At 41.3% G+C, this 13,797-nt stretch overlaps 1 protein-coding gene and 1 long non-coding RNA gene across 2 annotated transcripts in view; one reads left to right on the top strand and one right to left on the bottom strand.

The window, feature by feature from the left end:
- LOC140199654 (protein mono-ADP-ribosyltransferase PARP14-like) overlaps positions 1 to 13,797 on the top strand; it is an 81,598-nt gene that overhangs the window by 13,533 nt on the left and 54,268 nt on the right. The window contains exons 4-5 of the mRNA XM_072262099.1: positions 5,264 to 5,446; positions 11,809 to 12,069. Coding sequence (XP_072118200.1) covers positions 5,264 to 5,446; positions 11,809 to 12,069 — 444 coding nt within the window. The remainder of the gene's footprint in view (positions 1 to 5,263; positions 5,447 to 11,808; positions 12,070 to 13,797) is intronic.
- The window catches only part of LOC140199655 (uncharacterized), a 76,775-nt gene continuing 69,841 nt past the window's right edge, over positions 6,864 to 13,797 (bottom strand). Inside the window, exon 3 of the long non-coding RNA XR_011886459.1 lies at positions 6,864 to 7,602. This is a non-coding gene — a long non-coding RNA (uncharacterized lncRNA). The remainder of the gene's footprint in view (positions 7,603 to 13,797) is intronic.

Genomic DNA, 13,797 nt, shown 5'->3' with positions numbered 1-13,797 from the left:
ATGGGAAACAACTTTGCCACATCCACTCGGTCCATGCCTTTCAACATTTGAAATGTTTCTATGAGGTCTCCCCTCATTCTTCTAAACTCCAAGGAATACAGTCCAAGACCAGACAAACGTTCCTCATATGTTAACCCTCTCATTCCCGGAATCATTCTAGTGAATCTTCTCTGTACCCTCTCCAACGTCAGCACATCCTTTCTTAAATAAGGAGACCAAAACTGCCCACAGTACTCCAAGTGAGGTCTCACCAGCGCCTTATAGAACCTCAACATCACACCCCTGCTCCTATACTCTATTCCACTAGAAATGAATGCCAACATTGCATTCGCCTTCTTCACTACTGACTCAACCTGGAGGTTAACTTTAAGGGTATCCTGTACGAGGACTTCCAAGTCCCGTTGCATCTCAGAACTTTGAATTCTTTCCCCATTTAAATAATAGTCTGCCCGTTTATTTTTTCTGCCAAGGTGCATAACCATACACTTTCCAACATTGTACTTCATTTGCCACTTCTCTGCCCATTCTTCCAATCTATCCAAGTCTCTCTGCAGACTCTCCGTTTCCTCAGCACTACCGGCCCCTCCACCTATCTTCGTATCGTCAGCAAACTTAGCCACAAAGCCATCTATTCCATAATCCAAATCGTTGATGTACAATGTAAAAAGAAGCGGCCCCAACATTGACCCCTGTGGAACACCACTGGTAACCGGCAGCCAACCAGGATAGGATCCCTTTATTCCCACTCTCTGTTTCCTGCCAATCAGCCAACGCTCTATCCACATATGTAACTCTCCCATAATCCCATGGGCTCTTATCTTGTTAAGTAGCCTCATGTATGGCACCTTGTCAAAGGCCTTCTGAAAATCCAAATATACAACATCCACTGCATCTCCCTTGTCTAGCCTACTGGTAATTTCCTCAAAAAATTGTAATAGGTTTGTCAGGCAGGATTTTCCTTTAAGGAACCCATGCTGAGTTCTGCCTATCTTGTCATATGCCTCCAGGTACTCTGTAACCTCATCCCTGACAATCGACTCCAACAACTTCCCAACCACCAATGTTAAGCTAACAGGTCTATAATTTCCTTTTTGCTTCCTTGCCCCCTTCTTAAATAGCGGAGTGACATTTGCAATCTTCCAGTCTTCTGGAACCATGCCAGAATCTGTCGACTTTTGAATGATCATCGCTAATGCGTCCGCAATCTCCACAGCTACTTCCTTCAGAACACGAGGGTGCATTCCATCTGGTCCAGGAGATTTATCTACCTTTAGTCTATTCAGCTTCCTGAGTACTTTCTCTGTCATAATTGTGACTGCGCACACTCCTCTTCCCTGCCACCCTTGAGTGTCCGGTATACTGCTGATGTCTTCCTCAGTGAAGACCGATGCAAAATACTTGTTCAGTTCCTCTGCCACCTCCTTATCTCCCATTACAATTTCTCCAGCATCATTTTCTATTGGTCCTATATCTACTCTCACCTGTCTTTTACTCTTTATATACTTGAAAAAGCTTTTAGTATCCTCTTTGATATTATTTGCTAGCTTCCTTTCATAGTTAATCTTTTCTCTCTTAATGACCTTCTTGGTTTCCTTTTGTAAGGTTTTAAAAACTTCCAATCCTCTGTCTTCCCACTAATTTTTGCTTCCTTGTATGCCCTCTCTTTTGCTTTAACTTTAGCTTTGACTTCTCTCGTCAACCACGGTTGCATCCTTTTTCCACTCGAAAATTTCTTCTTCTTTGGAATATACCTGTCTTGCACCTTCCTCATTTCTCGCATAAACTCCAGCCACTTCTGCTCTGCTGTCTTTCCCGCCAGTGTCTCTTTCCAGTCAACTTTGGCCAGTTCCTCTCTCATGCCACAGTAATTTCCTTTACTCCACTGAAATACCGACACATCAGATTTCAGCTTCCCTTTTTCTAATTTCACAGTGAACTCAATCATGTTACGATCACTGCCTCCTAAGGGTTCTTTCACCTCAATCTTTCTAATCACCTCCGGTTCATTACACAATACCCAATCTAGTACAGCCGATCCCCTAGTGGGCTCGACAACAAGCTGTTCTAAAAAGCCATCTCGCAGACATTCTACAAATTCTCTCTCTTGAGATCCAGTGCTGACCTGATTTTTCCAATCTACTCACATGTTAAAATCCTCCACAATTATCATAACACTGCCCTTCTAACAAGCCTTTTCTATTTCCAGTTGTAATTTGTAGTCCACATCCCTGCATTTGTTTGGAGGCCTATAAATAACTGCCATCAGGGTACTTTTACTCCTGTGATTTCTGAGCTCAACCCATAAAGATTCTGCACCTTCCGATCCTATATCACCTCTTTCTGATGATTTAATATCATTTCTTACCAATAAAGCCACACCTCCCCCTCTGCCTACCTTCCTATCCTTCCGATACACCGTGTATCCATGGACGTTCAGCTCCCAGAGACATGCATCCTTTAGCCAGCTCTCAGTGATGGCCACAATATCATACCTGCCAATCTGTAGCTGTACAACAAGATCATCCACCTTATTCCTTATGCTGCGTGCATTTAAGTATAACACCTGAAGATCAGTATTTGATACTTCTCGCTTTGATTTCACTGCAACTTTATTGCATTGCAACTCATCCCGATGGCTACAAATTTGCCCCATCACCTGCCTGTCTTTCCTGACATCTTTACTGCTCACTATCTTAGATTTATTTCTTTATGAAGCGGGTAAAGTGATTGGATAAAGACTTGATAAATGAAGCATAATGCAGGAAAATATACAAATAATGTCCGGTTTAAGATGGCACTGGTGAAGCTTAGCAATCTCTTGCTGGAGGCCAATGAAACAAAGTAAACAACTAAATACTTTGTTAATCACAATTTTTCTGTTAAACAATGAAATGATGGTCTGTAACTTCCCTTTGGACTAGGAGACATTTCGACGCGGCAGAACCGCGATGTGGCGAGGCAGTGGTAAAGACCCAGGGTTTGATCAATTAGAGCACCGGGCTGAATTGGAAAGGTCGGATGCAGGCTGAATTGAGCTGGTGGAGCCCAGGCTCCAGAGCGAGTCGAAGTGACAGCGCCTAACGGTTAGATGATGATTGAAGTGCTGGGCCGAATTGGAAAAGTCAAGGTGTCAGGGCCCAAGGCGAGGGGGACAGGCTGGTTCAGCTCACTGCTTTGTGATGTTAACTGAGCTCTGCACTGAACTGGTGGTCTGTGATTTTGTGTCAGTGGATGGACTCTGTGTGGACCTCAGTTCTGGATGCTGTTTGCTTGCTTTTATTGTTTGCATGATTTATTTTTCCTACATATTGGGTGTTTGATGGTCTTTTTTTAATGTGTTCTTCTGCGTTTCTTTGTTTTCTGGCTGCTTGTAAGGAGACTTATCTTAAATTTGTATAATGTATACATATCTTGATAATGTGCTTAGAACTTTGAAATGTTGATTTAGTTAGGATTTTTTTTCAAAATGCATTTTCTAGATGATGAGAGTTTACAGGGCTCTGAGATACAAAGGTTCCGGTGTCCAAGTGCGTGATTTAGAAAAGGTTAGTATGCAGGTACAGCAGGTAGTCAGGAAATGTAACACTTTTGTTCAAGGAATTGAATATAGAAGTAAGAAGGGTGTGCTTCAGTTATATAGGACATATTATTTAAGGAAAGATGCTAATGCTTTGGAAGGAATTCGGGTAAGATTTACTGGACTAATATGTGCCATAGAAAGACTTCAAAACTTGTAAACAATGGGAAATCTTGGGGATAGAATGCATTATGGCGGAGGAAGTATTGGAGGAAGGCAGATACAACTTCAGGGCCTGATCAGGTGCATCCAAAAACACAGTGAGAAGCTTCCCTAAGTGAGCAGAACATCCACCCCGTAACTCACCCATCCCATGAGTGCTGGGCTGGACATCCTGCTCACCTAAGGAAGGTGAAGCATCTTCCATAATCCAGGCGTAGTGGTCGCTGCAGAACCACTGTTTGGCTTTTCCATGCAGGAGATCGTAATAATAAGTACTTATTGATCCTAGTGGGAAATTACTTTGTTACAGCAGCAACATTTAAAAACACACTTGGCAATAATAATAAATATAATAATATTAAATAATAAAGTACAGAATAATAATATACACAATAATTTACCAATGTGCAATAATAATGTACGGAATAATAAAACAGAGACTATTCTACTATGATGTGTGTTCTCTCACACAGAGATGAACTGTTCTATGTCCTTATTGCATTTGGGAGGAAAGATTTTCTACAACGCCCCTTGTGACAGCAGAGCTGAATGAGTCTATTCGAAAGGGTGCTCCGCTGCTTTTTCAATAGGTCATGGAGAGGATGTGCCTGATTATCCACAATGAATAACAGGTTGTGTAGTGACCTCCTCTCCACCACTAACTCAAGAGTCCAGATTGTAGCCAAGGATGGATTCAGCCTCCAATACTCGAGCTACAGCCTTGCGGTCGTCGCAGTCACTGCAGCTCGCGGGGTCGTTGTGGAACGTACTCCGGCCTAAAGAGCAGAATCGGTCTGTGCACACCGATCTTCACTATAAACTTACGCAGTGCAGGTGGGGAAAAAATGTCCTGCAGCGATGGAGTTCCCTCCTGATCTTCACAGCGAAGAACCAACTTTTATCCTCATGGGAAGCTAGTGTAAAATTTCCGGGAATCCTGGCTGAGTTATTTGCAATGGGATGGATGTAGTGCCAGAAGACCTGAGGGTGGTTAATGTGCATTTTTTTAAGAAGGACTGCAAAGCAAAACCTGAGAATTTCAGAGTAGTAAGTCTAATATCTGGTAGGCAATTTACCAGAGGGGATGCTGCTTATAGAAGAATGCAGAACAAGTGGTTGATTTTAAAAAAGGGATGAGATGAAATTACTTCTCTGAGGTTTGTGAGTCATTGGAATTCTGTTCTTCAAAATTACAGTGAAGCTGAGTCTTTCAAGATGCAGAGGTGGGAAAAAACTTGATTTTAAAAAAAGGTGAATAGAATAAATTAGTAGACTGGATTGTGGTGTTGAAAGTTTCAATCAGATCAGCCATAATGTTATTAAATGGCAGACAGACTCAGAGCAAGTAGCCTACCCCTGTTTCTGATTCATATACTGCATTCTTATCTTAGTATGATTCATTTTGTCAATATTTGTGTATCTGTTTTAAAAACTAATTAATTAGTTAAATAATTTTCAAAATGTTATCTATTGTTAAATGGGCTCCTCAACTTATGACAGTACATTTGTATGCTTTTCATCTAGAAAAACTGGCTGAGCAATGTCTTCAGGATGAAAAGAGAGCAATTAGTGGAATATTGTCCAGTGACAATGTAAGCGATAACAGTCTCCGAAAATACTTTGAAAATTTCATTACTGGTGGTGGATCCCTCACATTCTTCAGCCGAGAGGGCAGAAATATAACAGTGTCCTTTGAAAATGTTGAAGGCAAGTAGAGTTGCAAATATTTTGAAATATAAAATGGAGAAGTATAATATATAACCAATGTTGTGCTTTCTTAGTTTTTATTTCATTTCATTGTCTCTGTTTAGAATTAATCCAATTTTAATGATTAATAAGTATAAAAATTAAAATTTAAAAACCTAGATATTAAGGTAAAATTTAGAAATAGAAGGTGTGGACTATTTTGTAAATAGGTAGAAAATTCAAAAATCAGAGGTGCAGAGGTACTTGGGAGTCTGCATGCGGGATACCCTGAACGTTAACCTCCTGGTTGAGGTGGTGGTGAGGAAATGCAATATTAGCATTCATTTCAAGAGGACTAGAATATAAAAGCAAGGATGTAATGCTGTGGCTTTATAAGGCACGGCTCGGACTGTACTTAGAGAACTGTGAGCAGCCCTGGGCCCTTTATCTAAGAAAAGTTGTGCTGGCATTGGAGAGGGTCTAAAGAAAATTCATGGGAATGACGCCAGGAATGAAAGTGTTAACCTATGAGGAGCGTTTGATGACTTTGGGGCTTTACTTGATGGAGTTTAGAAGATTGAGAAGGAGTCTCATTGAGACCTATTGAACATTGAAAGTCTGAATAGAGTGGATGTGGAGAGAATTTTTTTTATAGAGGGGAGTCTAGGACCAGAGGGCATAACCTCAGAATTGAGGGAAGTTCATCTAGGACAGAGAGAAGGAAAATTTTCTTTAAACATGATGGTAAATCTGTGGAATTCTTTGTCACAGATGGCTATGCAGGCCAAGTCAGTGGATATATTAAAGGCAGAGGTTGGTAAGTTATTGATTAATCAAGGTGCTGGAGGTTATGGGGAAAAGGCAGAAGAATGGAGATGAGAAGGACAATAAAAAAACCATGGTGGGAGGCAGAGCAGACTCGAGCTGAATGGCCTGATTCTGCTCCTAGGAATTATGGTCTTCTTGTCTAAAAGGCTTTACCCAGATATTTTGGACAAAAGAAAAATTAATTCAGTCTGCCTGATATTGTATATTTGAACATACAGTTCGAAGTGTAGCAGACATGTGGTTTCACACAAAGGAAATTGCTGAATCTTGCTTGTTTTTAAAGAAGGCTTTAAAAACATTGCCATCCATGGTGTTGGTGTAATCCAGTTTGTGACCCCTTTGCTCAAACCTGATGCAGCTCCAGCATATTCAGCATGAATTTCCAAGTGAACGACTCACCCACCTCGTATTCCTGCTAAGGATCACTTCAGCCAATTTGATTAGTTTCATAAAGAAATTGATGAGAGAGCTGGTTACAGCCAAGGAACAACTAAGATTGCTTAATGAGCTTAGTCAATTGGTTGAGTGCCTTTCTGTACTGTAAAGAAATGATTAAATAGAGTATGGGATCTGAGCTTGAATTTGAATTGAATTGAATTTATTTCTTGCATCCTTCACATACATGGTGGGTAAAAATCTTTACATTACGACTCCATCTAAATGTGCACATTATAGTAATTTATAATAAATGTAATATACAACAGAACAATCAATATAGCATAGAAATACAATTTATCAGTGTGAATTAATCAGTCTGATACCCTGGTGCAAGAAGATGTCCTGGAGCCTGTTGGTCCTGGCTTTTATGCAGTGGTACCGATTCCCGGATGGTAACAGCTGGAACGGTTTGTGGTGGGGTGACTCTGGTTTCCAATGATCTTTCGGGCCCTTTTACACATCTGTCTTTGTACATGTTCTGAATAGTGGGAAATTCACATCTACAGATGCGCTGGGCTATCCACACCATTCTCTGTAGAGTCTTGCTATTGAGGGAAGTACAGTTCCAGGCAGTGATGCAGCCAGTCAGGATGCTCTCAATTGTGCCCCTGTAGAAAGTCCTTAGGATTTGGGAACTCATACAAAACTTCTTTAACCGTCTAGTTCTTTTTTCACCCAAACAGCTGGTATGTACAGACCATGTGAGATCCTCAGTGATGTATATGCTGAGAAACTTAAAGCTGTCCATTCTCTCAACCCCAGATCCATAGATGTCAATAGGGCTTAGCCTGTCTCCATTCCTCCTGTAGTCCACAACCAGGTCCTTTGTTTTTGTGACCCAGTACAGAAGATTTTAAGCTATGCCTCTTATCAAAATATTCCAGGTCAGCGAAAATTTGTCCAAGTGTGGCCTGGCAACAAAAAAGCAAGACAATTAATTACTGCCCCTTCCCTCTTCTTTTCCTTAGTCTGGCCTCTTACCTCTTCTCAACTGCCTGTTAGACCATAAGACCATAAGAGACCATAAGACAAAGTAGCAGAAGTAGGCCATTCGGCCCATCGAGTCTGCTCCGCCATTTTATCATGAGCTGATCCATTTTATCCTATTTAGTCCCACTGCCCTGCCTTCTCACCATAACCTTTGATGCCCTGGCTAGTCAGATACCTATCAATCTCTGCCTTAAATACGCCCAGTGACTTGGCCTCCACTGCTACCCGTGGCAACAAATTCCATAGATTCACCACCGTCTGACTAAAAAAATTTCTTCACATTTCTGTTCTGAAAGGGCGCCCTTCAATCCTTAAGTCATGCCCTCTCGTACTAGACTCCCCCATCATGGGAAACAACTTTGCCACATCCACTCTGTCCATGCCTTTTAACATTCAAAATGTTTCTATGAGGTCTCCCCTCATTCTTCTAAACTCCGAGGAATACAGTCCAAGAGCGGACAAACGTTCCTCATATGTTAACCCTCTCATTCCCAGAATCATTCTCGTAATCTTCTCTGTACCCTCTCCAACGTCAGCACATCCTTTCTTAAATAAGGAGACCAAAACTGCCCACAGTACTCCAAGTGAGGTCTCGCCAGCGCCTTATAGAGCCTCAACATCACATCCCTGCTCCTATACTCTATTCCTCTAGAAATGAATGCCAACATTGCATTCGCCTTCTTCACTACTGACTCAACCTGGTGGTTAACTTTAAGGGAATCCTGTACGAGGACTCCCAAGTCCCGCTGCATCTCAGAACTTTGAATTCTTTCCCCATTTAAATAATAGTCTGCCCGTTTATTTTTTCTGCCAAAGTGCATAACCATACACTTTCCAACATTGTACTTCATTTGCCACTTCTCTGCCCATTCTTCCAATCTATCCAAGTCTCTCTGCAGACTCTCCGTTTCCTCAGCACTACCAGCCCCTCCACCTATCTTCGTATTGTCAGCAAACTTAGCCACAAAGCCATCTATTCCATAATCCAGATTGTTGATGTACAATGTAAAAAGAAGCGGCCCCAACACTGATCCCTGTGGAACACCACCGGTAACCGGCAGCCAACCAGAATAGGATCCCTTTATTCCCACTCTCTGTTTCCTGCCAATCAGCCAACGCTCTATCCACGTATGTAACTTTCCCGTAATTCCATGGGCTCTTATCTTGTTAAGTAGCCTCATGTGTGGCACCTTGTCAAAGGCCTTCTGAAAATCCAAATATACAACATCCACTGCATCTCCCTTGTCTAGCCTACTGGTAATTTCCTCAAAAAATTGTAATAGGTTTGTCAGGCAGGATTTTCCTTTAACGAATCCATGCTGAGTTCTGCCTATCTTGTCACATGCCTCCAGGTACTCTGTAACCTCATCCTTGACAATCGACTCCAACAACTTCTCAACCACCGACGTCAAGCTAACAGGTCTATAATTTCCTTTTTGCTTCCTTGCCCCCTTCTTAAATAGCGGAGTGACATTTGCAATCTTCCAGTCTTCTGGAACCATGCCAGAATCTATCGACCTCTGAAAGATCATCGCTAATGCCTCTGCAATCTCCACAGCTACTTCCTTCAGAACACGAGGGTGCATTCCATCTGGTGCAGGAGATTTATCGACCTTTAGCCTATTCAGCTTCCTGAGTACATTCTCTGTCGTAATTGTGACTGCGCACACTTCTCTTCCCTGCCAGCCTTGAGTGTCCGGTATCCTGCTGTCTTCCTCAGTGAAGACTGATGCAAAATACTTGTTCAGTTCCTCTGCCATCTCCTCATCCCCCATTACAATTTCTCCAGCATCATTTTCTATCGGTCCTATATCTACTCTCACCTGTCTTTTACTCTTTATATACTTGAAAAAGCTTTTAGTATCCTCTTTGATATTATTTGCTAGTTTCCTTTCATAGTTAATCTTTTCTCTCTTAATGACCTTCTTGGTTTCCTTTTGTAAGGTTTTAAAAACTTCCCAATCCTTTGTCTTCCCACTAATTTTTGCTTCCTTGTATGCCCTCTCCTTTGCTTTAACTTTGGCTTTGACTTTGGCTTTGACTTCTCTTGTCAACCACGGTTGCATCCTTTTTCCACTCGAAAATTTCTTCTTTTTTGGAATATACCTGTCTTGCACATTCCTCATTTTTCGCATAAACTCCAGCCACTGCTGCTCTGCCGTCTTTCCCACCAGTGTCTCTTTCCAGTCAACTTTGGCCAGTTTCTCTCTCATGCCACTGTAATTTCCTTTACTCCACTGAAACACCGACACATCAGATTTCGGCTTCTCTTTTTCTAATTTCACAGTGAACTGAATCATGTTACGATCACTACCTCCTAAGGGTTCTTTCACCTCAATTTCTCCAATCACTTCCGGTTCATTACACAATACCCAATCCAGTACAGCCGATCCCCTAGTGGGCTCAACAACAAGCTGATCTAAAAAGCCATCTCGCAGACATTTTACAAATTCTCTCTCTTGAGATCCAGTGTCGACCTGATTTTTCCAATCTACTCGCATGTTAAAATTCCCCACAATTATCATAACACTGCCCTTCTGACAAGCCTTTTCTATTTCCAGTTGTAATTTGTAGTCCACATCCCTGCATTTGTTTGGAGGCCTATAAATAACTGCCATCAGGGTCTTTTTACCCCTGCTATTCCTTAGCTCAACCCATAAAGATTCTGCACCTTCCGATCCTATATCACCTCTTTCTAACGATTTAATATCATTTCTTACCAATAAAGCCACGCCTCCCCCTCTACCTACCTTCCTATCCTTCCGATACACCGTGTATCCTTGGACGTTCAGCTCCCAGAGACATGCATCCTTTAGCCAGGTCTCAGTGATGGCCACAATATCATACCTGCCAATCTGTAGCTGTACAACAAGATCATCCACCTTATTCCTTATGCTGCGTGCATTTAAGTACAACACCTTAAGACCAGTATTTGATACTTTTTGCTTTGATTTCACTGCAACCTTATTGCACTTCAACTCATCCCAATGTTGAGTCCCCTCCTCCTTCCCTTTCTCCTATGGTCCACTCTCTTCTATCAGATTCCTTCCTCTCCAGCCTTTTATCTTTCCCACCCACTTGGCTTCACCTATCACCTTCTAGCTATCCTCCTTCCCCTCCCCCTCCCCCTCTCCTTTTATATTTCGGTGTGTTTCGCCTTCCTTTCCAGCCCTGAAAAAGGGGCCTCGGCCTGAAACGTAGACTCTTCGTTCATTTCCATGGATGCTGGCCAACCTGTTGAATTCCTTCAGTGTTCTGTGTAAGTTACCAAGTAGTTTACTCAATATCGGAAAAGCAATAGAAGATATCATGAACAGTGCAATGCACATAAATCAAATGCATTTATACTGTCAGGTATTTTGCATGTAATTTTAGAGAAAGCTAGAGGTTTAGCATGAAATGCTGTTGCAGGAAGGTAGTGTCCATCATCAGGGAACCCCACCACCCAGGACATGCTCTCTTCTCACTGCTGCCATCAGGACGAAGGTACAAGAGCCTCAGGACTCTCACCAGATTCTGGGGCAGTCACTGTCCCTCAACCATCAGGCTCCTGAACCAAAGGAGATAACTTCACTTGCTCCACCATTGAAATGTTCCTACAGCCAATGGACTCCCTTTCAAGGACTCTTCATCTCATGTTCTCAATATTTATTGCTTAATTATTTATTATTATTATTATTATGTTTCTTCTTTTTGCATTTACAGAGTTTGTTGTCTTCTGCACTCTGGTTGAATGCCCTAGTTTGGTGGTCTTTCATTGATTCTGTTATAGATATTATTCTATAGATTTGTTGAGTACGTCCTCAAGAAAATGAATCTTTGGGTTGTTTATGGTGACATGTATGTACTTTGATAATAAAATGTACTTTGAAGTTGTTGGCAGAGGCAAATCCATGAGGGACATTAAAGAGACTCCTAGCTCAGCATGTGTATGAAAGAAAATGGAGGGCTCTGTGTGCGGGAAGGGTCAGACTGATGCATGAGTAGTTTAAAGTGTTGGCACAACATCGTGGGCCAAAGGGCCTGCCCTTTGCAGTACTGTTCTTTGTAAGTCATGGTCTGATGGGAGTGGGGAGAGTTAACGTCTGGATTTTACCAACATTTATAGTGTTGATGTTTTTTTATAGATACTCAAGCAGTGTTGAGAGAAAAGGTCCATCTTGTGGAGAATATTCAGTTAACGGTGAAGAGTTCTCATCCTAAAAGGAGTAATACTTCTTCACAATCCTCGTCTGTTCTGCTACATGACCTTCCTAAAGATGTTACGTGTGAACTTTTATCTCTGTTTGTTGAAAAATTGACTAATTTGGAAGAAGCACATGGGGAATTCAGTTTGGAAATAATAACCGATATTGACGCAGCTGTCATCACCTTCAAAACTGACATTGGTAAGGGTGAAAATTCATCAATTTGTAGCTTGATGTGTTAAGGTATTTTTGTTCATCCACTAAAATACAGCAAATAAATTATTATTTTCGGCATGACAAATAAAGACATTAGTCATAAGAGATGGAGATGTGTAACAGGTGTCAGCACATTAATCATTCAGATATACAGTAGATCCTGCATGGTAGTTGTTTCTAGGGACCATAATGCCTTTTATCTTGCTCAGTCTTTTAGTTTTGTGGTAGGAAACTTCAGTTCCTCTTTTATCTGAGGCCCTATGTTGGTCAGGGTTGAGCATGGATGTTGTATCCCAGCTGTTTACATGATACGCAAGCTAGTGCAGTACAATATGGCGAGCAAGTACGAAAGGGCATGACAAGGCACAGAAGATGACATGGCCATCCTCTGCAACCAAGGAGGACCCCAGTTTGGATGCTTGTTTGTACCACTGGACCTGAACTTACGAGGTTGAAAGAGTGGAACTGCCCAGTGCAACGGCTTTTCCACTTTAAAAACTCTCCCACACAAGGTCCTGTCATCGTCAGACATGATGGACAGCCACAATACTGCACTCAAACCATTTATCTGTTTCATGCGGTATGATCTGGGTCCCAATTTACCATTGCAAATGGTTGGCATTTTAACCAATTTCATGGGAATCGGAGAGTTCTGAATTACTTTTGCAAATGTGCTTACCACTAAGAATTCCCATCCCTTTGCTCTTTCGCAATGGCTCCTCTCACAAGCAATATTAGAAGCTTTAATCTAATATCATAATGTAAATAGGCTGATTTAGATGATTTTTATTTCTGTTTCTGACAAGTAGGTGAATTGTATCACTGCGGAGGCTCTAATCAAGGAATCAAATGTGAAATCTCAATTTTTCTCTTGTTGAAAATTTTACTCAAGTTAATTGACTGCTTGTGAGGTTGACAAACATTTCAGTAAGTGGAATGAATAGGAGGTCAGACAATCACATAACTGCACTGCGTGGGAAGATGAGCCCTTATGAGGTTATTCTGCAACACCTTTGCTTTGAGCTCTGAATTAACTTAAATGGGGACGCGTATGTACATATTCTACCATTGTTCTGGTTTTCTCATCAATGCTGCTTAATATGTAGATGTATTATTTAGGTTATTGCTTCCCATTTATTTAAAATTATGCAGAGAAAAATAGAGGAAGGTGTAATTAAAATTACATTTTATTCCTCTATTTTTGCAGTCTGTCTTGCCTTCTTCATATCAAGGATAGTTTATTCCTGCTGCTCCTTGCCTGCCAAAGAAACCTAAAGCTGGATCAGTGCACAGAAAAAGCACCAGAATTAAATCCTGAGCATTTATAGAAATAATCCTTGAATGGAATTCTATTTTTGTTCATTAGTTTTAAGCAAGTCCATTGCTCTACATTTCTGCTGTACTACAGTTGTGTGCAGTGTTTCAGGTCAGTAACTTTCCATTAGAGCTGTGAAGTGATTGAAGGTTAGCAAAGAAATAAGTGTGAAATATCCAGGTATTAAAGGTTTATCTTCAAAATATATCCTGTATTGCAGTATCATTGGGGTGCCACGGTAGCGCAGTGGTAGCGCGACACAGGAATGTTGTACGGAGAATGTTTCCGTTTCGAAGGAAGAATAAAGTAAAGCCATTGTAATAGAGAGTCAGCAAGTAATCCAGAAAGGAAATGTAAAGAAACAGTTTTACCAAAAGACTGGGGAGAATGAGGAACTT

The sequence above is a fragment of the Mobula birostris genome, chromosome 6 (assembly GCF_030028105.1).
Source record: "Mobula birostris isolate sMobBir1 chromosome 6, sMobBir1.hap1, whole genome shotgun sequence".
Classification (NCBI taxonomy): domain Eukaryota; kingdom Metazoa; phylum Chordata; class Chondrichthyes; order Myliobatiformes; family Myliobatidae; genus Mobula; species Mobula birostris.
The sequence above is the reverse complement of the archived record's forward strand: the minus strand, read 5'-3'. Positions and strand labels throughout refer to the sequence as shown.